The sequence below is a fragment of the Jaculus jaculus genome, chromosome 4 (genome assembly GCF_020740685.1).
Source record: "Jaculus jaculus isolate mJacJac1 chromosome 4, mJacJac1.mat.Y.cur, whole genome shotgun sequence".
Classification (NCBI taxonomy): domain Eukaryota; kingdom Metazoa; phylum Chordata; class Mammalia; order Rodentia; family Dipodidae; genus Jaculus; species Jaculus jaculus.
This window is the reverse complement of record NC_059105.1, coordinates 175,975,591-176,002,643: the sequence shown is the minus strand read 5'-3', so window position 1 is coordinate 176,002,643 and position 27,053 is coordinate 175,975,591. Positions and strand designations below refer to the sequence as shown.

Here is a 27,053-nt window from a genome sequence, read left to right as displayed (position 1 = left end):
ACAAGAAATGAGCTGAGGAATCCAAGGAATCATAGAGACATGGGACTATGTTGGCATGGTCTTCAAATTAGGGGCTCTCTCATCACCAAATCTTGGATAAGCATATAATTCATGGTACTTTTTCCTGATAAGCCCAGACATGGTTATGGATAAAAGCACTATCATTAGGATGGACTTACCATCCTGGGGTTACTACCAAAAGCTTCATATTATGTAAATGGCTTATTACAGATGCTTGATTGTCATCCCCGCACATGATCTATTCCATTAAATACTCAGAAGCTTTGGTTATTCCTTTTATACTTTCAACTATTTCATGTTGGAGAGAAAAAAATATGTTTTTTTTTATTGAAGTTCTGATTTTTATAAGACATGTACAAGCCAAACAACATGTGCCAAGTATAAGCAGGCTGAAGAAAGGCGCATGTGTGGCAGGACCTCAAGTCAATAAGTTTGGAAAAAGGGTTCAGTAAATAGGTCTGTAGATCAAATAGGTTCAGGTCTGTTCTAACTCTTAGGTCTAGACTTAGGGCATTTCATGGGCCAGAATAACGAAACTTTGGTTTTCTCTTTCTTTTTAAACAGTAACAACAGCTACAAAAACATGTTGAATTCAAACCTCATATTGACAACATTCTTCCTTTACACAGGTAGTCCAGAATGTGGTGAGTGGGAAGCACCTTCTGGTTTTACTTCTCAAGAGGCTGGATTCCAAGGTTACTTGCAGACTGTCAGCTCTGGGCCTTCAATTCTTCTGGGCAGACTATTCAGGAGCCATGGAGCAGAGACGACTGGAAGACACGAATTATATACTAGACATTTCGGGTGATACTGTGCATGGTTCATCAGGACATGTGCGGTGTAGCAGGTTCCTCCAAACTGAAGAGGGAAGGGAGGCTGTGCAGATTAGGAAGTCAAGCCTGGAAGACCTGAACCTTAAAGGTCATTGGCTACAAACAGAAGCGTCCCTTCATACGGGGTGGGGCAGGGGTAGGAAGGAAGTTCCAGAGATTCAGGAAGTGGAAAATGGGGGGGGGAGGGTTGCAAGACCCTGCTCTAGGCCTGTATAAAAGGGGAGCATGAGAGATCGCAGAGATGGAGCTTCTGTGAGTCATCACCTGGGCAGGGGTGGGCTTTCATTCTGGCAAGAAGCAACTATGGGGAGGTTGCCATCCAGAGTAGTGTGGTGTGTGTGTGTGCGCGCGCGTGTGCATGTGTGTGTGTGTGTGTGTTTCAAGGTATGGTCTTGCTCTAGCCCAGGCTGACCTGGAATTTACTATATATAGTCTCAGGATGGCCTCAAACTTGCAGCAATCCTTCTACCTCTGCCTCCTCAGTGCAGAGCTGTGCGCCACCACACCTGGCTGAGGCTGTGTTTTCGGACGTCTAGTGCTTCTGTGAACAGCCCCTACCCTGTCATGTAAGTAACGCCACCAATCTTGGTTCCCAAAACTGGCTTTGGTGGAATCATCCTCTGGTCTTTCATCGGTGTCCTATCTGGGGAGAAGATGTGCTTGTGTCATCCCGGGAGTAACGTGAGTTTATAGGAACTCGCTGTGTTAAGCTAGGGGGAGGTCTTCACAGTTGAGGCTCCGAAGTAGGACAGGCTGGGGAGAATCTAGCTCTCTAGACTTTCCGCTTTTCATTCTGAATCCTCCCCTAGCAGAGAGAAAGGTTCTCTCTACATCTCTGTGGTTCATTAAATAGCTATGCCACACAATCGCAGAAGCCCTTGCCCTCATTTTATGGGCAAACTGACAGGAGCCCTGAGTTAAGTATATGGCAGCGGTAGGGCCACCCACCGCAAGCGCCTTACCGAGCTTTTCCCTGTGACAGAGTTGATAACTGTGAGTGGCTTTGGGAGAAGTGAGTTAAGAGAGACCGGAGGACGTGCCGGGAGCTGCCCTGCGCCATGTCGGTAGGCAGTCGGCCCAGTGATCCGCACACTCCTTTCATTTTCAAAACGAGGTGTGCCTAGCTTGCTTACTGTAAATGAATTTCTACTGTCCCTGCAGGGTAACTTGATAGGATTGCCAATAATACATATTAGGTTAGGGAGAGAGCAAATGGATTTCTTGAAAGAGAAACTAAAAGGGTGGACACATGGAATGTACTTTGATCCCAGTAAGAGAACCACGAGTCCTTGGCAGCTGGGGTTTTCTCACCGCACCCGAAACGCTTTATTGCAGATTGCTCCAAAACGAGGGGCTCTGGTAAGCGGGGTGAGGGCCGGCCTCGGCTGGGGAAGTGCTGTGGTGCAGTATGGGGGTCCCTGTGCAGGGCTGCCCGCAGTACCGTTTAATGGACTGGCTGGGGAGATGCCGCAGCGCTCGGTGCAGAGCCCTGGGGCTCAGGACTCGGTCTGGGCTTGCCACGGTGCTTCTCCAGAATGGAAAGGGGGAGTGAAGCAGGAATTGCTTGTGATGGGCTGGAGAGGAACAGTAACACCTGCCTCGGCCGTGTGGTCACTAAGTGCTTCCCACTCACAGAGGAAAAGCCCGAGAACTCCCCGGCCGTCATCAACACGGAGAAGGATTTCTGCCACTAGTGTGTTTGTTCCTGGGCTGGGGAGCAAACGGGGAGTGTGGCTCCATGGGGGAGGGGGGCAGTGAGGGGGGGCAGCACGTCTTTGGGGTGCAGCTGCTTTCTCTAGAGAGGGCTTACGGGGTCAGCATGGGCTGCACTGGACAATGTCACTGGACATTGTCACATAGCACACTGATGTTCTGTCTTTCATGTTCCTGAAAAAATAAGTAATAATTACAAGCAGTTTCTTTTTATATAGGTTGATTGGAGAAGTAAAAGGGCAGTGCCAATTTATGGGCCAAAATGTAAGTTGCATTTGAAAGAAAGATTGAAAAAGACATGTTTATATAGTGTGAAAAGCAAGGTGGTTAGAAAATGTAAAAAAAAAAAAAAAAAAAAAAAAATAGATGGAATGTCATTGCTTTCAACGTTAATGGAGGCCTCTTGATCCTCAAATGAAAACAAACTACCTTCTAACATTTCACACACACACACACACACACACACACACAATTAAGTAGACACGAGCAAGAATCTCTTAAATTCTGAAACTAAACATATGCAATTGTAATTCTTGTAATGCCTACTGCCTGTTCACGTAGAGGATTCATAGAAGGCATCTTTAGGCTAGTTATGCTCCCTGGGGACCAGGGCATGTTGGGAAATGATCACTGAAGCCTGCTAACTTTGCTTCACTCATCCTACGTCCACGACCCTATTTTTAGCCACGGTTGTCGGCTAAGCAGTGTGATGCAGAGCCCGCCTTTGTCAGACACTTCAAACTCGTGGTGGGAGCCTTCGTAGTGGACAAGAAGGCTGCGTGCCAGTGTGGAGCTTAGCCCCTGAGGCTGGCTTTCACAGGAGACCGTCGGGGCAACGTGGAAGGAGAAGAGGGACCTAGAGATCGGTGCTGGCGGCAGAAGACTGGAAACCTTCCCAGCTGCTGGCCACGTATCACAACAGAGCTTGCGCAGGAAGAGCCTGCCTGATGCAAACTCCTAACACTTACGTCCATGACCTACAAAGCACTCTGAGCGCAGGGCTTTTCCCAGCTCGCTAGCTCGCTCTTGTCCTCGAGAGAATCCTTATCTTTCTTTTTTTGAAAAAAAAAATTTATTTACTTGTTAATTTGACAGAGAAAGAGGGAGAGGGAGAGAGAAAGAGCGCGAATGGGCACACCAGGGCCTCCAGCCACTGCAGACAGATTCCAGATGCGTGCGTCCCTTGTGCATCTGGCTAATGTGGGTCCTGGGGAATCGAACCGGGTCCTTTGGCTTTGCAGGCAAAACAGCTAAGCAACCAGCACATCTCCGGCAGAGTTCTCACAGCTGTGCTAGGGAGGCCATGAATAGCATCCAGGGATTCCCGGATGCCCCTTGTAGAGTCTCTTCGTCCTCGTTCCGTGCCCAGCTGTCCTTTCTGCCCACGGTGCAGCTCGCCTTCATCCAAGTCAGGTCTGGCGCTCTCGAGTGACCACAGCTGAATCTCAACAATAAGCCCTGTTTTCAGACCCCTCAGCAGTTTTGTCTCTCTATCCAACTCTAACTCACGCAGGAAGCTCTTATAAGGAGCAAGGGGCATTCTATTTTTTTTAAATATTTTGTTGATTGATTAATTGACTGATTGAATTAAAAGAAAGTGGAAGAAAGAGAGAGAGAATGGGTGTTCCAGGAGCTTCAGCCATTGTAATCGAACTCCAGACGCCCCCTTGAGCATCTGTCTTCTGTGGGGCCCTGGGGAATTGAACCTAGGTCCTTTGACTTTTCAGGCAAATGCCTTAACTGCTAAGCCATCTCTCCAGCCCCAATTCATGTCTGACGTCCTTCCCGGGCAGTCTTTCGGCTCTAGATTTGTGTCTCTTATTGCTGCAGTAAGAGGGTCACAGCGGCTCTTGGCGTTCGCTCGTCACACAACAGCCTGCGTCTTTTTTAAAAAATCATCAGGGTTTCTCCTCCTCCATGTCCTGTGGATCAGACGTCTTCACGTTCCGGTGCAGGGTCAGTCTCCTAGCTGGAGGATGGCGGTGGCCAGGGCTGACTAAGACATGCCATGGCTCCACGTAGGCGCCAGCACTGCTCCTGCACATCTGAGTGTCACCTTAGTTTTGAGATGCAGACACAGGGGCCGTGCACAGCCGGGAAGTGAACCACCAGGTTGTGGGCCGTGCTCACTCTTAACACGGAGGGCTCCTCACCATTGATCTCCACATAGTCAGAAAACTGGAAAATGCTCAGCATTTAGTATGTAGCTTTCCTTTCCTTCTCTGAAATGATAAGAGCATCCCTAAAGTATACCTGAAATCACCTTTTAATATTCACGGTAGATTAGAAAACATCTTTAAACTTTTGCTTAGAAAATTCCCATCATAATCCAGCACTTGGGAGACAGGAAGGTCAGAAATTCAAGGCCATCCTCAGCTGGATAGTGACTTTGAAGCCAGCCTGGGAAATAAGAGACCCTAACATGCATGCGTGCATGCACACAACACACGATGTTGAAAGAAAATCTCTATTGTAATAATGCTAATACTGAAATCAGAATTCCATCATATCCCAAATACATACTTGGTAAAATCAGATGTCATCAAACTTCAGCTTGGGAACACATATCCAATTTTGATGCACCATTTCATATTGATTTACTATTAAAATATATTCTCTTATTTGGGTACAGTGTAAATAAGAGAAGCCATGATTACTAGTGATGCCAGCTGCTAAAGGGCTTTACAGCGTATCTACAGAGGGGTTCGAAGCTCTTGTGTCCCTGAACAATGGACTGAGCGCATACCCAACGGTCACAGCGGTAGACAGTGAGGAATCCCAGGAGACATGGCGAAGCAGGCCGCAGCAGCTCGCCGTCCATGTATTGGGGGGGGGGGGTATGTTTCCTAGCTCGTACTCTGGGCTCGTTCACTTAGTGTAGGCTTGTATTTCTGCGCATGCTCTGTCTGTTACATGTCGTTCTACATACAACTCCACCCAACTCTTGTCTCATTAGCACCTGCGTCAGAAATGATCAATCCCTAAGGCAAACTGGAGTTAGTCTTCCATGAGTTGGGGGTGGGGAATGATGGAGTGTTCTGGCTCTTTTCATTGTCGGTTGGCTGTTTCGTGTGCTAATTTTTAATTTTATTTCATTCATTTTATTTTTTTTTATTTATTTATTTGACAGAGAGAGAGAGAGAGAGAGAGAGAGAGAATGAGTGGGTGAGCCAGGGCCTGCAGCCACTGCAAACGAACTCCAGACATGTGCACCCCCTTGTGCATCTGGTTAACTGGGTCCTGGGGAATCAAACATGGGTCCTTTGGCTTTGCAGGCAAATGTCTTAACTGCTAAGCCATCCCTCCAGACCTCATATGCTAAGTTTTTAAAAATTTTATTGTGAGTTGTTATTAGTAATGGACATACTTAGTATGGAAACAACACATGTTGGTACCATCCTTTCCCTCATGCCTGCCCCTTTTCTGAAGGGGCCCTCTTCGTTGGGGATGCAAGTGATCCCTGTGGGGATTGTAGTCTGTGCACTGTGGGAACAGCACTGGTTACTGGGAAGAGGCAAGGCCTGTGGACGTAACCTCCCACCCTGTGGCTCTAACAGTCTTTCAATCCCCACTTCCACAAAATTCCCTGAGCCTTGTTTTGGAAAGCTTTTCACAAGGCATTCTAGGCCTCAGTCTCTCTATCTCCTCCCTGTGAGCTGTGGTCCCAGAGTCTTGGGGGAGCTGAAGGAAGTTGATTCATCTTATCCTAACTTCTTGCTTGCGAGGGATGCAGTCCCTGCCTAACAGGAACCACAGAACTCCTGGTTCTTTCCCATCCAGTGTCAAGGAGAACCTGTGTTCCCTCTAGTATGAACAGGAAGGAATTCCTGAAGCACAAGGGATTTAGTGTCCACGAAATAGCATTCCTCTTTGTGCATTAGGCGGGTTATTTTAAAAGAGAGAGACAGAAAGTATGGCTGGCACACGCCTTTAATCCCAGCTCGTAGGAGGCAGAAGTAGGAGGATCACTGGGAGTTCAAGGCCACCCTGAGACTACAAAGTGAATTCCAGGTCAGCCTGGACTAGAATGAGACCCTACCTCAAAAAAACCAAACAAAAGGAAAGGAAAGAGAGAAAAGAAAAAAAAAAAAAACAGGATGATAAAACTACAACCACTGATATATATATGTAGTGTTGCGAGGTAGGGTTTCATGCTCGCTGGCTATAACACCCCTAAACCTGCCCCAACAGCACACCTCCAGCAAGGCTCCACCTCCCAAATTGCCATCAGCTTGAGACAAAGCATTCAGTACACATGAGGCTATAGGAGACATCTGAGTCAGACTACATAATGTCTCTTCAGCACCTTAACTCTCCATGTAGGGACATGCATTTTGGGATGGTAAAGAGGCATCAGTTATTCTTGGACACTCTAGAGTTGGAGTACTCTGTACCTGGTTCCGTTTTTGTCATTCTTGACCAAGAAAGAGGGGCTTCAACCTTCCTCTTTGCCCACCTGTTGTTTTCATACACTAATTCTATAATGCTTTATGTAAGGCCTTCCGGACCTCACTGTCTTCTGTGTCACTCTGAGACTGAAATGTCAAACTCTTCATTATAGTTTCCTCAGTGGAGTTGGTTCCCCCCCATTGGAGTCCGTAATACTTCACCATCTGTCACAACTTCATAGCAAATAGAGTCATCAAAGCTATACAGAAAGTATGGGCTTATGAAACTGAGGACAGTTAATGGAGAAAATTGAACCAGGTGGCAAACATATCACACTTCAGGGTTTGTTTGCTTTTGTGGTCTATAGGCTCAGAGGGTTGGTCACCCTTGTGACAAACAGCTTGGCTCACAAGTATCACAACTCACAAGTATTAGTAACCTTAGTCTGTTTCATTTCACTAAGCTGATTATTGAAATCAAGGCCAGCAGGTTGACAACTCAGCTGGCCTTCACATTCTCTCCCTGCATAAAATTTAGGTGGAGATCTAAATTTGTTATAGAACTGGTCATCAGTATGCCAACCAGAAGAGTTCATCAACTTGTCTTTGTGGCCAGTGTCACCTGCTGGGCCAGGTTTGTGATCCTAGTTGCAACCCACCTTCAGGCAGGTCAGTTCAGAAGTGATGAGATCTTGGTCCATAAGGAGTCTCGAGGGATCCTAAAGCTTAAATCAGTTAGGCTAGAGTAGTTATTGGTATAAAATTAGGGTATAATATCATATTAAATCAGTTGTCTTGGGTCTAGGCCCTGGTTCTTCACTCTTTCGCTAGAGTGGCTTCTGTTCTCATCCATTATCAGTTGGTCGGATCTTGACTCAGCATCTTTTCTGAGTTCTTGGTAGAAATGCGTATTAGCTTCCCTGCTGACTGCAAAAAGAATGTAATGAATGAGATAATTACTTTCTAAGTTGAATTGGAATCCTCTTCCAAGCATTTGTTGTCTTAATGCTGGTCGTAGGTCAGTGAGTGATGCAGGTAACACCAGATACAGTAAGTCACTAATAAGGAACAGAAATGTCATTCTTACAATTCTGGAGGCTGGGGAGACCCACATCAGGGTGCTTTCATCTGGAGACTTTTTCATTCCTCATCCCATGCCAGAAGGTACAAGGTCAAGAATGAGCAAGAGCCTAGAGGGTTCCAACTCACTTGTATAACAAACCACTCTTGCAGTAATGAAGTTGCTCCCTTAATGCCAGAGCCCTTATGTCCCAATCATTTCTTATCCAGGTTGCCCCCCCAACACTCCCGCATGGACAGTTCTGATTCTAATATGTGAGCTCTTGGGGACATGTCCAAACCATAGCCTTGCGAAGGAAAGTGGCTGTTTTCGCTGTGGTGGAATGCTCACGTGGACTGTCGTGAACCAAGGCGAGATGATCGATGCATATTAAGAATATTAATTGAATCTTCATTTCCTGTGCTGTCTGACTCTTCTGAAAGAGACTTGAACCAAGAAAATGTATAAGTGTCTATTATTCAAATTAGGAAAGCCATTTTTTTAAAAAAAAAATCTAAAACACTCAATATTTGTGTGGGGTTTTTTGGGGGGGAAGGTAGGAGGCAGAAGCTTCACGCTATCACCTGCTTCTGTAGTCAGAGATCCATGAGACAGGTATCAAATGAGTAGCTACCAAGTCAGAGTCATGACAGCCCATTTTAGTTTGCCTGTCATATATTATTGAGTTTAGGCAGTAGAAAAACAAGTGCATCTTATTTACTTATTTATATTAGTACTACTAAAACATACAAATACAAAAGGTATGCAGTAAAAGCGAAGCAAACAACCACATCTGTGCATGAATTGTAGTCACCAAGAGACCCAGAAGTGGTTGGAACATATGGAAGGTCGGCAGTCTGATGCTGGGTAGAAACTATGGTCTACTCTTCTCCATGCCCTTCTGTGTCTGTTTCTTGCATTTAAATACAATGGCATGTTTCCCGTTTTCATTAGAAGGATAAGGAAGTACTCAGGGGCACCCTCTGGCGCATAGTACCACTAGAGATCATTTCAGAAAGCACCAGAAGAGCAATCAGTTATTTAACAGAAAGAGCTTATTTAATTACAGCCAAGGAGAAAAGATTAACTGTGTTCTTTGTGCTATATTATACTGCAATTCCTTCTGCCCTTAAAAAAGTTCTTAATGCAGGCTGGAGAGATAGCCTAGTAGTTAAAGATGCTTGCTTGCAAAGCCTGATGGTCAAGTCCCATATAGCCAAGTAAAGCCAGATGCACAAAGTGGTGCATGCATCTGGAGTTCCTTTGCAGTGACAGGAGGCCCTGGTGCACCCGTATGCTTTCTGAATCTCTCTTTCTCTGTGTCTCTACCACCCTCTCTCTGTCAAATAAACAAGTAAAATATATATTTTAAAAATCTGAATGCAATGATATTTAAATTAGTTAAAACTTCAATTCTTTTTGTTGTTGTTGATGTTGGAAATGGTAGTTTTGTTTCCTTTGAGACAGGACCTTAATACATAGCCCAGCCTAGTCTTCAAATTCATGCCTCCCTGTGTCCACCCTGGAATGGCAGGATTCCCAGCTTAATTCCATGTGTGACTTCAGTTGCCTTTTACAGTAGCATCTTTACGTCGTGGATAGCTTCCTAAAGGAAGCGATGCCTTACCACGTCTTCCTCTGAGTTATCTCCATGGTTAGAACTGTTGTCCACAGAATCCCAGTACGTGTCTATAGGAGAAAAGAGAACAAAATATTTCCTTTGTAAATGTTCAAAGTCTCCCTTCTCCCTATCTCAGAGTAATTATGTCATGGGAATTGCCTTGGGTATTGCCACTTTTTATGTCATTTCTCCAACGAACAATACTGAATCTTAGGCACAGGAGAGACACGGCACCAGGATCCTTACAAGCGACGCCAGCGCTCCACGGGGAAGACAAGCGCCCAGGCACCACCCTGCCATTCTTGGCTTACTAGAGTCATTGGCCAGGTTTCCATCAGCTGCTAACAATGGGAAAGTCCTGGCTGAGGACGGCGGTTAGGGAGGAAGGACAGGATGCCACTTCTCGAGGAAGGCTTTCCTTTTGGGCTTTGATAATGCTTGGCCCACTTAAACATACCCTAGAGTAAGGGCATTTTAAGTAATAGGAAAGGGAATTAAAAAGCAGGGCATATGAACCATAGCACATTAACCTATTACCAGGGGCCTGGAGGAAGGGTAGGGTTTGTGAGATTTAGAGAGTTAGTGTAACAGCTCCAAATATGTGTTCACTCCATCGAACTGCAGAAGAATAGAACACTGCTCTTTTTAATTACATGGAACAAATTAAGTGGAACACGTCAGGGAAAAGAAAACCCAGTGTGTGTGTGTGTGTGTGTGTGTGTGTGTGTGTGTGTGTGTGTGTGCATGTGTATGTGTTCTGCGTCTTCTGGTTGAAGCCCCAGAACCATAACCCATTCTGCTATCCAGGGGAGGGAGACTGGATTGCGCTCCATTAACAGGATGTCTCTGCCCTTTGGCCTCTAGTTTGACTGGAAATTAAGCCGGGACAAGAGTTAATCAGTTGTTCATTCTCCCAGTTTCTTCCCTATAAGGTCACCTGGATGTGGCTGAGTCCTTACTCTGAATGTAGCTTTCCCTCAAGGCAGAGATTTTCCTCCTGTGACACCCTCATTCCAGGTTTGGGGAGCTGCTCCCTCTTCTTCCCACCTCCAGGTAAGGTTTGCTCCTGATCCAGGTGTGGGCAGCTGGTGGGAGAGTTCCCCTATCTTCTCTACTTGATTTCCACACTTTTTTTTTTTTAAATTTTGGTTTTTTGAGGTAGGGTCTCACTCTGGCCCAGGATGACCTGGAATTCACTATGGAGTATCAGGGTGGCCTCGAACTCATTACGATCCTCCTACCTCTGCCTCCCAAGTGCTGGGATTAAAGGCATGCGCCACCATGCCTGGCTGATTTCCACAGTCTTGGGTACTCCTGGAGTTTCCGACTGGACTTAGGCAGCCTTCCAACATGAAAGCTGGCACCGCTGAGCAGATGGGGCACCCACCTCCCATCATTAAAACTTCATCCAGGCCCAAGGGTTGTTACCTTGGGTCAGGGGTTGCATTTTGGCACAAGCTAGACTGTCTGGGACCCATCATCTCTTGACTATGTCCGTCCAGGCAAGAGACAGGAGTCCAAAGAAAGGAGACTGACTGCCTATTAATATACAGAATGGCAGAGTCAGTGTTGGCAAAGTGCCTGTTAGAATCTTGTTCTCAATAGTGGTTTCTCTCTAATGAAAATCCTTTAATTGCAAGGAAGGCATGCATGAGATAGATTTATCTGAATTTCCCAGGAAACCCAAGACTTTGTCAGGGGGGTGGTAAAATGAGGAGCACTTTTGTGGAGCATATATCTGCTACTGACATGGGTCAATAGCAGCATGTCCCAAGCCTGCTTGATACCTGAACAACCTTCTTGGACCCATGTTTGCTGGAATATGACCTGCAAAGCCAGAGGACCCAGGTTTGATTCCCCAGGACCCACATAAACCAGCTGCACAATTAGGCACATATGCCTGGAGTTCATTTGCCATGGCTGGAGGCCCTGGTATGTCCATTCTCTCCCTCCTCCCTGTTCCTCTCGCTCAAATAAATAAAAGTTCTATCCAGGTTCCTTCCAGGTCAAGTACTGATCATTAATGCAAAGTATTTTAAGGAGACTTATGATAATAGCATCCTAAGGTATCATTTTAAATTACTATAACACAGGTTGTTACATAAAATGTAGAGAACATTTTTTTTATAACTTTTATTTATTTGAGAGAGAGGAAGAGGGAGGAGGGAGAGAATGGACATACCAGGGCCTCCAGCCATGGCAAATGAACTCCAGGCATATGTGCCAAATTGTGCAGCTGGTTCATGTGGGTCCTGGGGAATCAAACCTGGGTCCTCTGGCTTTACAGGCAAGCACCTTAACCACTAAGCCATGCCTCCAGCTATTGTTTTTAGGTTGGAAAGAATTAAAATTAAATGACCCATGATGTTATTACATTTTTGGAAAGCACCAGTCACAGAATCGGGTCAGAGCAGGAGACAACAGAGCCCTGGACAGGAAAGAAAGTGTGTGTGTGTGTGTGTGTGTGTGTGTGTGTGTGTGTGTGTGTGTTGTGAGGATGAGGAAAACCACAGTTCGATCACTATAAAGACAGCTTCTTAAAGCTTCTCTTATTTCCTTCCAGCAATTTTTCAGTACACAATGATTGGATCATCCTTTTTATTATGTTAAGTAATTTTAAAAAAATGAAATGAGTTTTTTAAAGCACCTGTGATTTTCAGTGAATTGAACCAATTTCCCTCCTAGTGATTGAAATTGTAGGAAAACTGGGAATATTAACAGGGAATGTGTGCCTCGGATCACTTGCTCAGGATACATTTTTGGAAGTGTAATAGTTTGATGAAAGCACACAAGCATTTTAATGGATTTTGAAAAGTTGTGTAAATAACTCTCCCTCCCCCAAATTACAATGTGTTTACATCTACAGAAGTGTGTGTGTGTGTGTCTGTGTTTCCTTGCATTTTTAATGTAAAAGACATGGAACACGCAGAAGCAGAGCCAAATTGTCCATATTACCTGTGCTGACAGCGGAGCACCTTCTCCATTTGTGGCGGTATCTTAGCATCATAATCAGAAAAATCAGTAGAGCCACAAAAACTGGAACAAATATTTTCCAGGAAAATGTCCCCTGACCTGGAGCTAAGTCAAACAAAGAGACAAGGTCTGTGAGCCAGAAGATAAACGACCAGACAAGGCTGGGTGAGCACAAGGGACCACAGCATTGAGTCGTCTAAACAGTGGTTATCTCTGCATTCCGAATGGGGCGCAGAATGAGCGAGGAAAACATTTCACGTCATCCAAAGATGCAGTGGCAAGTGCAGTTGGACAGGAGCGCTCGGCACGAGCCGAATATTTGTTAGTTTCGGTGTCTCTGATATGAGAGACCAACAGACCTAATAAGAGTGCCAATGAAGAGAAAAGAGTCAGAAAACGCGAGAGGCAATGACTTCATTACGCATTTCAAGTTTCTATTGTTTTATGCTGTAATCAGAAATGAATACATTCATCCAAATGAATAATTAAGACAGCAAAATGGCCACAGCCCCGCATTCTCCTTGGACCGTCAGGGTGTCATCCACACTGGACTAGAGTAGACAGTCCTAAAGGGACACTGGTGGATGGCTCAAGGTGACAAGAGAAGGGAAAGGCCACCTTTTGACTAACAGATAGTGCTTGGAACTGCTCAAGGACAACTGGAGGAGCCTGATTGTCTATGATACGGGTCTGGACTAGAATTGCTATAGTTAGTGTTGAAGTCTGTAGAGAGTTACAAAGGGAGAAATTTGGAGAGTTGAGATTACTACAGTCAGACCCAGCTAATCTTATGATCCGTGTTCTACCAAACAGTGGGGCATACAGGAGCACAAAGGCAAACTCGGGGTGCAAACAATGTTGTGAGTTACTCTTGAAAACAAATAACCTGGTGTGTCACACAGAAATTATTATGCACACACTGCTGTTACTATAGTAACTAACATTTACAGCAAACAAAACACTAAGCTCTCCACCTAGTTTTGCAACTCTGGATTTATGTCTCTTCTAAAGAAGATGTTAGATAAAGATGGCAAGCTGACTTTCAAAAGTATTTTCAGATGCATTTTCCAGTCTGAAAATAAGCCTGCATGGTATAGCGGCTTCTCATTTGAGCTGCGATCCTCAGTCCCTGTATCATTAAAGAGATATTTCCACGCTTGCATATTGACTCCACAGCAAGACTTGGAAAGGACTATTTAACTACATTTAAGTTCAGTGCAACTCTCATCTAGACTTTAGGAGTCCCAAATGCCCCAGTCTGAGCCTCCTGTTCCTATGCAGTGACAACACCCACCCCATATCCCTTGCTAGAAGGCGGCAAATGGAACCCCCTTTTCTCTGTCACAGGTAGACCCTTCACTCTGAGTCAACTGAGAAGAAAGCCGTCTGATCAGGAACGTGGGTCATATGTGGTCTCCAGAGCTATCCTTTCTGACTATTTTTCTACAGAAATGAATACAATATGAATCAGTAGTTTTGAAAATAGAATGCAGGCTTCACTGTATTTTATATAAAACTAACACTCTTATTTTGGAGAAAAACAGGAACCTTAGATGCATTCCTAGGTTTTGCTTCTAAGCCATTAAAACGGCAGTTCTACATAGGAAGTGTTGTAGAAAGCTTCTATTAAAGCATAACCCAATGGCAATGCTCTGCTCTTATCTCTAGCCTTACCACATCAAATCACCAAATTTTATTCTTCCTAATTTTGTAACTGAAATTATTTTTAAAATTCATGAAACATAGCTTCCATTGTCTTAAATATCCATATTAAGGGAAGAAAGAAAGAAAGTCAGGATTTCCATCATGTGAGGTGGATAGAGTAAGGACACAGAGACCAACCCGTTCACCCGGAAAGCCAGCTCCATGTTACTCATTCCACGACTCTCCGGTTACTGGAGGTGGAGTTGTGAATCAGATGTTTTAAATGCCTGGTCCCCACCTGGTGGCAATGTGGGAGGTGAAGCCTTGTTGGAGGAGGTGTGTCATCAGGGGCAGGAAGGTTTAGGAGTGTTACAGCCAGCTGCCCCTTGCCAGGCTCCATTCACTCTCTTGTTGCTGTCTTCTACTTGCTGTGGCACAGACTGATGTCTGACCTATGCTCATGCCATGCTTTCCCCTGTCATCATGAAGCTTCCCCTAGATTCTATAAACCCAAATAAACTCCTTCCTGCCCTCAGCTGCTTTTGGTTAGGCATTTGGCTCCAGCAATGAGAAGGCAATTACAACACTAGACTAGAAACATCATTTGTAAATAATGAATTTGGTCAATTAGTAATGGTAAAAAGTGAACGGAACTAGGCATACACTTAGTGCTTCAAATGTCACGTGGTGACCATTTCTACCATGTTAGTAGCATATGCCATGTTCCTCAGTGACCAGCAGGGCCCAGTTCTAACTTCCCACTGTGCCTTAGCCTCAGCTCCCAGAGCCCAGCCCCGAGGCCCCTGTGAGGCAGAGCACTGAGCAGGAGTTAAAGATGCTCCTCCCACAGTCACTAAGCGCTCTCTCCTTCATTCCACAGCTTGACAACAGGGAAGGGAAATCTGGGAAGAACGTTTCCGAGACAAGGTTTGTGAGTGGCCAGGAGGAAGGGCAGTTGTCCACCATCCTGACCACAAGTATTCTTTTAGACTTCATTTGGAGAAGTACTAATGTAATCCTTAAAAGCCAACCCTAATTTCTCTCTTTCACAACACACGAGTTAACTCTGTTTGCCACTTACCTACATGCAGGTAGTAAACAGTGAGTGAAGTGTATTCTCCTGAGGAAATATTGCACACATATTCCCCAGTGTCTGAAGGACTGAGATCTATCAAAGTCATCGAGAAGTCACTCTGATTTATCAGCTCTTGATTCCATGAGAAACGACGCTCATTGACAATTGTGTTCTGGGAGGCACCCAGGTACCAAGCCAAGATAGAAGATGCCCCACCTTCGACCCTGGACCAAGTCACATGGAAGTCTTGACGTGGTAGAGAAAAACTGCCGACAGCCTGGCATGAGAGGGACATGGGTTCACTTTGCACTTTGCGATGGGCACCTAACCACAGAAGCAGAAAGGAAACATCAGTGTCGACAAAACTGCCAAGTGAATTGCCTAAGAATTGCACGTGAGAAGGGTTGGAAACTCTAATACTGATACCTTGGGAAACAGCTTTTCTGTAAGTGATATGGTATGTATGCTATGTAAAATAATGACTGCACATTTCCCCCTAAGTTTTGGTTAGGCCTTGGGGCCGTGCTGTGCTGGAGATAGTTAGAGAGGCAATGCATGTGAATTTTCACTCCTTCAGACAAAACCCAGCACTCTGGAATGCCCTGTTGTAATGTGCCGAGGCCTGCAAGGGCTGCTCATCACCACACCCTCTCTTGCTACTCATCCTCCAGCCCAGTGATCTCCGTAAACTCTCTGGTCTCAGCCACGTTGTCACTTACCTTTTATTTACTTGTAGGCTCTGTTAATATTGTGGATTGAACTCAGGACCTTATGCATGCTAGGCATGCATTTTAACACTAAGCTACATCCCCATTCCTCTTTGCAGTTTTCATTTTGAGATAGGGTCTCACTAAGTTGCCCAGCCTGGTCTTGAACTTGGCATCCTTCTGCCTCAGGCTCCGCGGTAGTTGAAATTAAGGATCTGAGGAGGGAGCCCACACACCCTGCTCGGCCTCATCGTACACCATACTCTTTTCTTGCACACAAGCAATCGCAATGCCAGTTGTGTGGGTGATCGCCACCGGGCTGAGCTCCTGTGAGGGACTCTGCAGGGTGGTCTCGGCTTTCCCCTCTACCTCAGCTCCATTGGTCCTTTGCTGTGTAGGCCGAGCTCCACAGTGTGCTTCGTTTGTTCCCCTTGACTCTACCCCACCTACTTTCCAATTCACCTGTGGGAGTGATGCTACAGCAAAAATCCCAGTGTGCTTTCTGTACCCACCCCACTCCTGCCAGCCATAGTGAGCAGAATGCATCGCTCCCTCCATGTTTGGTATTTAAGTCCAGACTTGTACTAGATATGAGGCTGTAGAAGGCAGGGAGTCCAGGAGCCAGTTGTAGGCTCTCAGGGAAACACAAAGGGTGCTGAGTCCAAAGAAGTACTGGTGCTTTGGGTCACTCAGGGCCCAATAAACCAAGACACAACAATTTTTCCAAAAAAAAAAAAAAGTTACAATACTCATACTTTCAACCCTTTGACCTATGTCTATTTCTACCTGGCTGGAGGCAAGTGAATATCAAATGACCATGCTTTAACAACCAGAAACGGGATGGAGGAGAGACTCACTCAGTTCCCGCAGTTTGAGAACACGAACCTCTGGGGAAGGTGAGGTGGGGAGAATAATTAATGTCCACTTTCTCCACCTACAGGATGTCTTACAGAAAAGTTTTGGTGGTCTTCTTGTAAACACAAAACACCTTCATGGCCTGAAGGCACCCAGTCTCGTCTAATGATTACAAAACAGTAATCCCCACTGGAACTAGACAGGGAGAAGGACTGTCCTTTCATTTCACTTTCATTTTTTAGGGCAGTTTAGCAGTTCTGAAATGGATGAGGGTTAGGATTTGTTCAGGTAATTGAAGAGGAAGAGGGTAAAAACCTGATCACACTGCCAAGAAAAAAAAAGTTAGGTAACGCTGAATGGACCAATACTGTGTAAAATCAAGCAATAATAACAGTTAAATTTTGTCAATTTTGTGTTTAGTTGGGGAGAACCAGAGGATGCCATCTGCTTCAACAAGGATTCTTTCTCCCCTGGCCTCACAGGGGGAAACCCTGTTTGGAGGAAGAGCCCAAACGCACTGGCATCCGGGTTAGAGTTCCGACATTGCACATAGATTACCTAAATTGCATTTTCACCCCATGTATAAACATCTAGCCAGCTGGGAATTATTTCTGTTTTATGAGTAGAAGCTAACACTCAGAAGGGGTGCAGCCAAGGTTAGTATTTCTTTCTTTTCTCTTTGTTTCTTTCCTTGTAGGTCTCTCCTTAGCACCTCCCACCCTCTGGCATTGCCCTGATCCACAGAAAGTCCTGTGGAACCTTACCTTTCCATGTCCAGCGTGCCTTCCACGTTTGATTCAGGAATGAATTTTCAATAGCACATTCATAAGATGAATTTGATCCCGTAACATTCAGTGTACTGTTAATATAAAATGGACCCAGATAGCCAGTTTCTTCTAAATTGCTTTCATAGACTGATGTGTTATCCATTTTCCATGTGATTTGTGGGTGAGGATAAGCACTTAATATACCACATATCAGGAGGCTGTCTGCGTTCCTCTTTTCATACTTCATAAAAGGTGTGCGGAAAGCTGCATGAGAGAAGAAAGGACCGTGACTAACTGTGACCGTTGGCAGAACCCATCTGTGGAAAATACTTCTTATCCAGAAATGAAAACCAAATTTTATTAGCAAAACTTCCAGTTACTGAAAGGAAAATACTCTGTAGAAACTTAGGATAGATTATCACTATCCAGGGGGGGAAAAAAAATACAAAGAACAAATAACCATTGCAGTTCTCTAGAAACTTCTGACAAATATAATGCTTTCAATGAGCAAGAAAAATGGTGTCAAAGTCTACAGAATTGGAGTCCATATAGCACTTGGAACTCTGCAGTTAGTGGCTTAGCTTGTTTGAGGGTGATTTTTTTTTTAAAACATATTTCTGAGTCAAGACATAAATCAGCTAAATGAAGGAGAGAAAAAAGAAATAAGTATTGAATAAAAATCCCATCAGAAAATATCACCCCAACACATAATATTGTATAGTAATATATTAATATAATGCCCTAAAACACACACACACACACACACACACACATGCACGCACACACACCAGTATATTTGGGAATACTGTAAGTTCAGTTCCAAGCTACTGCATCTGATATAGCAAACACAGCAAGTCGTGAATCTTTTGGATTCTTGATGCAAATGAAACTCATTTTACATTGTATCTACACTCTCTTGTATATGAGATGGGCTCTTTCCATGTACTGTAGGCTAACCTCAAGTCTGTGATCATCCTGCCTCAGCCTCTCAAATGCAAGACGTATAGTCCTATGTCATTGGGTCAGGCTCTGTCCTACTAATATGTCTTAAAAATATAAAAACCGGGGCTCGAGAGATGGCTTAGCAGTTAAGCGCTTGCCTGTGACACCTAAGGACCCTGGTTCAAGGCTCAATTCCCCAGGACCCACATTAGCCAGATGCACAAGGGGGCACACACGGCTGGAGTTAGTTTGCAGTGGCTGGAGGCCCTGGCATGCCCATTCTCTATCTATCTGGCTCTTTCTGTCTCTGTTGCTCTCAAATAAATAAAAATGAACAAAAAAAAGAGAAAAATATAGGAACCTTGATTGACAAAGACCAATACAATTTTTTCTAACAATTGTTAACCTGGTGATAGCTCTCTCTCAACAGTGATGACCTGTGACCGATCAGGGAAGCTGCAGAAGATGAGTGACTGCCTGGTCACTTCTCAAAAGAAGATGCAATGAAGTTAACCACATCTGTTGACTCTTCCTTTCATGGCAAATTTCTCTGTGTCCCATGGTGCTGTCTGGTAGCATTTTACCAGTGGTAGAGCTTCGTTCACAATTGGGGTCAGTCCTCTCCAAGTTGCCATTGTTTCAACAACTAAGCTTTTGGCTACTCTCAAGCCTTTCGTTATCTTTGCAGGCATGCTCCTGAGCCTCCTTAGCTGCAAGTCTGTCTCAGGGAAACACGCTCGGCGCGTGCAGCTCAAGCAGCCACGTTGTCGCAGCACGTTCGCCACTTCTGCTGTCACTACGCGAGCTACGTCCTCCACTGCAGTCCTGCGGCCCTCAAAATGGTCCAAGAAGGTTGGCGACAACCTCTTCCACGTTGCTACTCATGTTTATAGGTTTACCTTTGCCGTGCATCACACGGGTTCTTATCGCATCAAGCGAAACCTCATTTTCCAAGAATCACTATGTGTAGATGCTACAGTCTTACAAAACGCGTTTATGACCTATCAAGCCGGGAGAGTTTGCTCCTTGATCCGATGCTGGGTTAGCAGGCGTGCAGATGTGAATGTCACACTACATCGCCACCAGAGCTCTTGGGTGACCAGGCACAATGTCAGTGATCAGGAATGTTTTCAAAGGAATCTTTTCTCTTTGGAGGAAGAGTAGACTTGGTTTCATTCTTAAAGACTGGGGAGTAACAGATAAGGATTCACTCCGACTTCAGGCCATCAGCTACATTAAATAACAAGGGGATCAGCCTATCCTTTGATGCTGTGAACCACTCCGTTGTCTCCTCTCGCTATGAAGGCCGGGGAGAACATCTTCCTCCAAAGTAAGGCTCTTTGCCTGCGCTTACAGCTGGGGCAGAGGCGTCCCCTTCATGGGTCGGTACATCGGCCTGTGAACTGCTGCAGCATCTATCCCAGCGTGCATTGTTTCTCCATGTGCGTACGGTATGGAGATGCTTTTCTTCCTTCCTTCCTTCCTTCCTTCCTTCCTTCCTTCCTTCCTTCCTTCCTTCCTTCCTTCCTTCCTTCCTTCCTGTCTGTCTTTCTTTCTTTCTTTCTTTTTTTTTTTTTGAGATTGGGTTTCACTCTAGCTCAGGCTGACCTGAAATTCACTATGTAGTGTCAGGGTAGCCTTGAACTCATGGCAATCCTCCTTCTTCTGCCTCCCCAGTGCTGGGATTAAAGGCATGTGCCACCACACCCCGCTTGAGACTGCTTTTCCTAAGCCTCATGAAAGAACATCTGCTAGATCCAGAGTTGACTCTGCGTCTTCTCTACCTCCCTACATCTTCCTAGAAGATTTCACTGAAGACTTTCAAAGAATTAGTCCGTTGCTCCGGGCTAGGCTTTGTTATTAAGATAAAAGTAGGCTTGTTTTATCTGCTATCTGGACCGTATCAAGGATGCTGGGGCTTGCTTCCTTGTGACCCGTGTGTTCACTGGAATAATGCTTCTCATCACTATGGGACCTTGGGGTTTTTATACTTAGAAAAGGTCTGCCTAGCTTTGGGCCCATCTTGGCTTTGACATGCCTTCCTCATTACCTACTCCCAGCTACAGAATATTTTTAAAAAGGAGAGCAATTCATTCTTCCTTTCTCTGGAACAGTTGGAGGCCATTGAAGAGCTACTAATTGACCTGATTTTAAGATTGGTATGTGACAGGGATTAGGGAGACTCAATGACATGAGAATACAAAATAAAATGGCCAGAGAATACTACAGTGAAAACCCATATACCATTCACTGATTAAATTGACTATCGCCAATGGACAAGGTTTGTAGCAACCCAGCAATTATAATAGTAATACCAAAGATTGCCAATCACATATCAAGATGAAAGATATAATAAGAAAAAGTTTAAAATGCTGTGAGAATTACCCAAATATGTCACAGAGACACAAAATGGATGTTTGCTGCTAGGAAAATGGCACCAATAGACTTGCTTGACAAAGGGTTGCCACAACTTTCATTTTCAAAACAATATTATTTATTTGTTTGTTTATTTGGGAGAGGGAAGGAAAGTAAGAATGCACATACCAGGGCCTCCTACTGCTACAAATGAACTCTAGCTTCATGTGTCACCTTATGCACCTGGCTTTACATGGATACTGGGGAATGGAACCTGAGTCATCAGACCTTGCAAGCAAGTGCCACTAGCCACTGAGCTATCTCTCCAGTCCTACAAACTTTCATGTTTTATAAAAGCCCAATGCTTTTATTTTAAAAAAGTGCAATAAAATGAAATACAACACATTAAACTATGTGTACAGTAAACTGTATCAATGATCAGCACTCTGATCATTAACAGACCATATCAGCAACAAATCTTGGTGGTGTGATTAATTACACATAGGCCATGAAACTGCTTCCATTATTTCCCTCAGCTTTAACTTGATCTCAGTTTAATTTAATATAAACATGAGAACTGGCAACAACTAGTATGTTAATGATGTAGCATGAATAGTTATATAAATGTTGCCAGAGAGAGAATGAAAGCATAAAATATAAATAATAGCATAATTTTTATTACAAAAATGAAATTAAATTTAACATTTTAGTCATCAAATTTGCAGAAAATGGTTAATATTCAGTGCTAATAAAACTAAACAGAAGGGCTGGAGAAATTGCTTAGTGGCTAAGGTACTTGCCTGCAAAGCCTAAGGACCCAGGTTGGATTCCCCAACAGTACCCACGTAAGCCCGATGCACAAGGGGGCACATGCATCTGGAGTTCTTTGCAGTGGCTGGAGGCCCTGATGAGCCCATTCTCTGTCTGTCTCTCAAATAAATAAAAAGAAAGCAGACAGTGGCAAGTGGCTGCTGCTTCAGAAAGAGATTTTTTTAAAAAAAAAAACTAAAATGAAAATAAATATTCTTATGCTGCTGATGTTCTTCAGGTATTAAAATCTAACTTTTGATACTTTTTCTTTAGATAATTTCCCGGTATTAAATATAGCAATACAGACATTCATCACAGCACTATCTATAATGGAAAACATTGAAAACCCTGCATATCCAACAACAGGGGAAAGGGTGCATCCATCTTGACAGGTCTATACAATGAGGTGCTGTTCAATGAAATAATGAAGCCACTCTGTGGGAACCAACTTGAAAGAAAGGCTTTAGCAGATTAAGTTCAGATGGAGATTATTCTGAATTACATCAATCATCAAGACTTCTGAAAATTTACATGCATACTCACCTCCCACCTTCAGCACCACTTTGTGAGTGTTGTACCCACTTACTGTACCCACATAGCAGACATAAATTCCTTCATCCAAAAGGCTCAGTCTTCTGACAGACAGGGAGGCATTCCCACTGGGAATCTCGCTGTGGAAGAGGAATGTCCTGTCTGTGAATCTGTGATGTTGTCTCTCCAAATGGTCTCTGCCATTGTAGTAACTGTGAACATTGCTATTGTTTTGGTAATGCCAGTGAATTACAACTTCGGGCCCACTCTTGAATGAGCAAGGGAGAATTATATCATCATCGCATCGTCCAATGATATGTTGCTCATTCACACTCCTAAGGTGATTGAAGAAGACTGAAGACATATCTGAAATCGGGAGCAGAGGCATAATGGAGAGGATTAGTGATAGGAGCTTGTCAAGGCTTATTTCAGGATAGCCAGGAAGATGGGTCCAGGCTAAGCAGCCTGATCACAAATAGCCTACATCATCAGGAATCCCTGGCTGATTCATCTTTGGAAACAATTGGTGAAGCTATGTGTTGGAGATTTTTTTTTTTTTCATTTTAATTGAACATGGGGTTGATTCAAAGAAACTGTGAGATTAGCAAAGTCCATGGCTTACATATAGTACTCTGCAACCTACTTGATCAACAGCTTGTCTCTCCTTCCATCGTAGTCTGCTATAGTGCTAGAAACAGTGAGTATGAGAAACTTGCTGATTTTATTTCCACAATACATTCCTTTTAAACTTCCACTATAACATTAATAAATTAGTCTATCCAGTTAGCTCGAGCCAGAAGACACTGAAAGAACGGAAGACTGGAAGAATGGGAAGACCTTAGCTTGGCTGGCTCAGTAACATATGGAGCATTTATAAGACAATAACCTATACGGAATCTAGAAGCAGGAGAAAATGCGGGTAGGAGGAAACGCAAAGGAGGAATAAAGCAAGTCATTTGCATGGACTTTAGAACTTGTGATAGTTATTTTCCTCATAATGGTGACAAATCGCCTGAGAGAAACAAGCTAAGGGAGAAAATACGTGTTTGGTCCCAGTGGTTTCCGAGCATTCTGTCCATCACGACAGCTCGGCTGTTCTGGGCCTGGGTGGACACAGAGCACCACGTGGGTAGAAGAAATGCCGCAGAGGCTATGCCCCTCTTGGTGGACCAGAAGCAGAGGAAAAGGAGAGGGGACTGGTAAAAGGTAGAGCCCAAGGACACATCCATAGTGACCTACGTCCTATAGCTAAGCCTTGCCTCCTAGATTTCCTGACCTTTTCCACCTCCCAGTAAGTGGCTGCAACAGTGAACAGTACAGGGAACATTTCTTTCATACTCACACTGGAACAAGGCCATTCTTACGATATCCTAGGGTAGTTCAAAATGTGCTCCAGGCATATCATTCTGGATGTAAACGTGGAATCCCAGCCTTCTTTGTTTACTTGGCTTTATTGTCTTAGTATCGACTTCAGAAACTGATTCAAAAGGAAAACTAATTCAGCACAATAAGTGCTATGTAGAAAAAAACACACTGAGCTGCTTTAGGTCACCAAGAAAAAAGTATCTAAACTTCTCTGGCTAATTCAAAAAAAAAGATTCAAAGCAAATATAGTCTTTCTCTGTTAATTTTGAGGTGTTAAGATAGGAAAAGTCCTTGTTTTGTGGACAATGGAGTAAGGTCTTTTGGATCTTGACCAATATTGAACTGTTTGGGGCTCCAGTCAGTCGCTCTGCCACCATGGCTGTTCCTTCCGACTCCCCCCTTCCCCCATAGCTCTGCTCTCCTGCTGGGCTCCATGGCTCTTCCCCAGAGGAACTAGCATCGCTGAAGAGAACCAGAGCGGTGTACTACTGTGTTGAGAGAAAGAAAAGATGGGAAAGAAGTGACGGTTTATTTCCTAATTGCTCTACCACATCTCCCTTTCATTGGATGATTAAGAATGTCTCTCTTGGAGCCCAGGGAGGCTCACGATGCTTTCTACCAAGTGCTAACTAGCAAGCAGCCACTTCAAAAGAACAATCAATCCAACTTACCTTTCTAATGATTGTATTTCTACCAGTAGATAACGGATTAGAAAGATCTTTAGTCAGGGTGGACAGAAGGAATTATAATTTTTTAATCTTCATGTAGGCTATCAGCCTGTTCTCTATACCTCCTAAACTGACCATCTATGAAAATTCACAATGCTGTGGCTGCAGAGGAAAATGCATCTTGGGCTTCCATATCCAAAACGATGATGAATAAAATGGTTTGGGATGTTCTCAGGCTCAGAATGCTTGCACTTACCTAATGGGATAACTTAGGGATAGGCTCCATATGTGAGCACTTGTATTCCATATTCATGCTAGATGCACACGGTCTAAAGCTGGTGTCTTTACAGTATTTTTACTAGGCCTGTTTCGACTGTGACCTTTCACATGAGTTCAGATATGGAATATTCCATCCACGGTGTCATGTCTATGCTCAAAATATTTTGGATTTTGGAATATTTTAGACTTTGGCTCGACTACAGAACCTTTAGTCAAGTTGCAGTGTTAACTTAACAATATACAAATAAACAACACCTGTATTAGAAAAAGAAATTACCTTGAGATCCACCGAGAGAAGGTATTAGAATGAGGGAGAAAGATAACACTTCCCATGCCTTCATGTCTTTGGGAGGTCATGTCAGTTGTGCTGGAGAAGAGTAAAAACAGTTCCTGTTATTGACTGAAAACCACCAAAAAGGATGTGGAGGTGCATTCCGGTGCCTGACTCCACGTTTAGTGACTCTACATCCTCACAGATAATTTGTAGCCATTAAAAGTGACACTGAAAAAGTTCAACGACCCAAAAGTTCTTCCTTCGTTAGAGGAGAAAATTGGATTGGACTATGGCTTTTAGAAGCCACGGTCCTTTTCTAAAAGTGCACACACATTTCTGCACAGAGGGCACTGAATATCCATGTGAGGTTAACTCTGAACACACATCTGAAATGCTGCCTGAAAAATAGCTGCTGAATGAATAAGGATTTGGCACGGATTCCACGATGCCTGTCTACATAATAATAGCTGGTATTTATAAAGCTTTCCACAGTGGACCCTTAATGCTTGTATAGTAAAACATGCTAAACACAAATTCAATTCAATATTAAGTGCCAGTGATAATGATGGCATTAATTATGATCACACGTAAAAAACATCTAAAACATGGAAATATATTTATAAAGGTCCAGCACTACCGTAAGCCATAAAGCAACCATGAAAGTCATTATTCATAGACGAGAAGGGCATGGTGGGAAAACATGTCTGCACACAATATAGTTTCAAGTAAAACAGTACTGATTTTCTGAATGATGGGATTATAGCTAATTTTTACTCTTTGTGGAAAATCTTCTTTAAAGAATAGCATATAATTTGTCTTAAAATCACCAGAAGATGTTTTAAGAAGCCATTTGGCACTTCAACAATTAAAAGAGCACGTTTTAAAGTTTGTTGTGAGCGATAAGATGGTAGAATGATTAGAACCATCCTAAAATGTTAAACTAGTCTCCTCCATCAGAACAAAACTCAGCATCATAATAATTTACAGTTTCACTTCTACACGGGGTCGGCCACTGAGTCTACAACCTTAGGAAAGTGCCTTTTCAGCATGAATATATATTTTATGTTAAAAATGAATCTATTTAAAAATTGGAAGATGGAAGGCTGGAGAGATGGCTTAGCAGTTAAGGCATTTGCCTGCAAAGCCAAAGGACCCAGGTTCAACTCCCCAGAACCCATGATAGCCAGATGCACAAGGGAGTGCATGCATCTGGAGTTCATCTGTAGTGTCTGGAGGCCCTGTTGCACCCATTCTCTCTCTCTCTCTCTCTGTCTCTGTCTGTCTCTCTCCCACTTTCTCTGTCAAATTAATTAATTAATTAGTTAATTAATCAATTAAAAAATGGAAAATGGGATAGGGAGATGGCTCAGTGGTTAAAGGTACCTGCCAGCCTAGGTGTGATTCCCTACTACATGTGTAAAGCCACATGTACAGGGTGGCACGTGTATCTGAAGTTTGTTTACAGTGGCAAAAGGCCCTGACATGCCCAATCTTTCCTTCTCTCTCTCTCTCTCTCTCTCCCCCTTCCCTCTTGCAAGTAACTATATCAGACATACTTTTTTCTGCATAAGTATATTTACATTTAATCACAGTCCTTTCCATGTAAAAATTAAGAATAATCTACAGTGTTTAATGCAAGTTTGGCACAATCCTTTCCACTCTCCTGGTATGGGTTCATCTTGCTCCTTCTCATACTGATTCCAGCATTTTCTCCCTTCTCCTGAAACTTTCAGATCACACTTTCCGGACTATGCCAACTGCTGATCTTGCTTCATTGAATTTCACTGACCTGTTTGGATTTGCTCCAGACACTCTCTCATCCTCTTACCAATAGCTCAATCTACCCATTCACTGGCAAGTCAGGCCTGTTCTTTTCCAAGTCCAGATCGCACTGTGCTCTGCCCTCTACCTGTTTCATGTGCTGGAACTGCGTCCCCGCAACTAAATAATATTCATATTCTCTCTCTCTATCTTCAATTTTATAAGCATAAATGCTCCAGGATTGCCCACCTTAAGAACATCAATGAAAACCTAAACCCCCCTCTGACTCTTGATTATCTACTTACCCATTTCTAGGTTTTAAAATAATTAGTTAAATAGCTGTCCCCATTTTGTCCCTTACACTCTCCTGCCAATCTATTCCAGGTTCCAATCTGTATGACATACGCAAGA

General features: G+C 43.8%; 1 protein-coding gene across 1 annotated transcript; it reads right to left on the bottom strand.

Annotated features, from left to right (window-relative positions):
• Window positions 1-7,810: 7,810 nt before the first annotated feature.
• On the bottom strand, window positions 7,811-24,948 carry Hhla2 (HERV-H LTR-associating 2). The gene is given in 7 exon segments (XM_045148420.1): window positions 7,811-7,882; window positions 9,643-9,704; window positions 12,592-12,714; window positions 15,335-15,652; window positions 17,655-17,921; window positions 22,308-22,630; window positions 24,863-24,948. Coding segments are annotated over 7 exon segments (1,251 nt in total).
• Window positions 24,949-27,053: the final 2,105 nt, after the last annotated feature.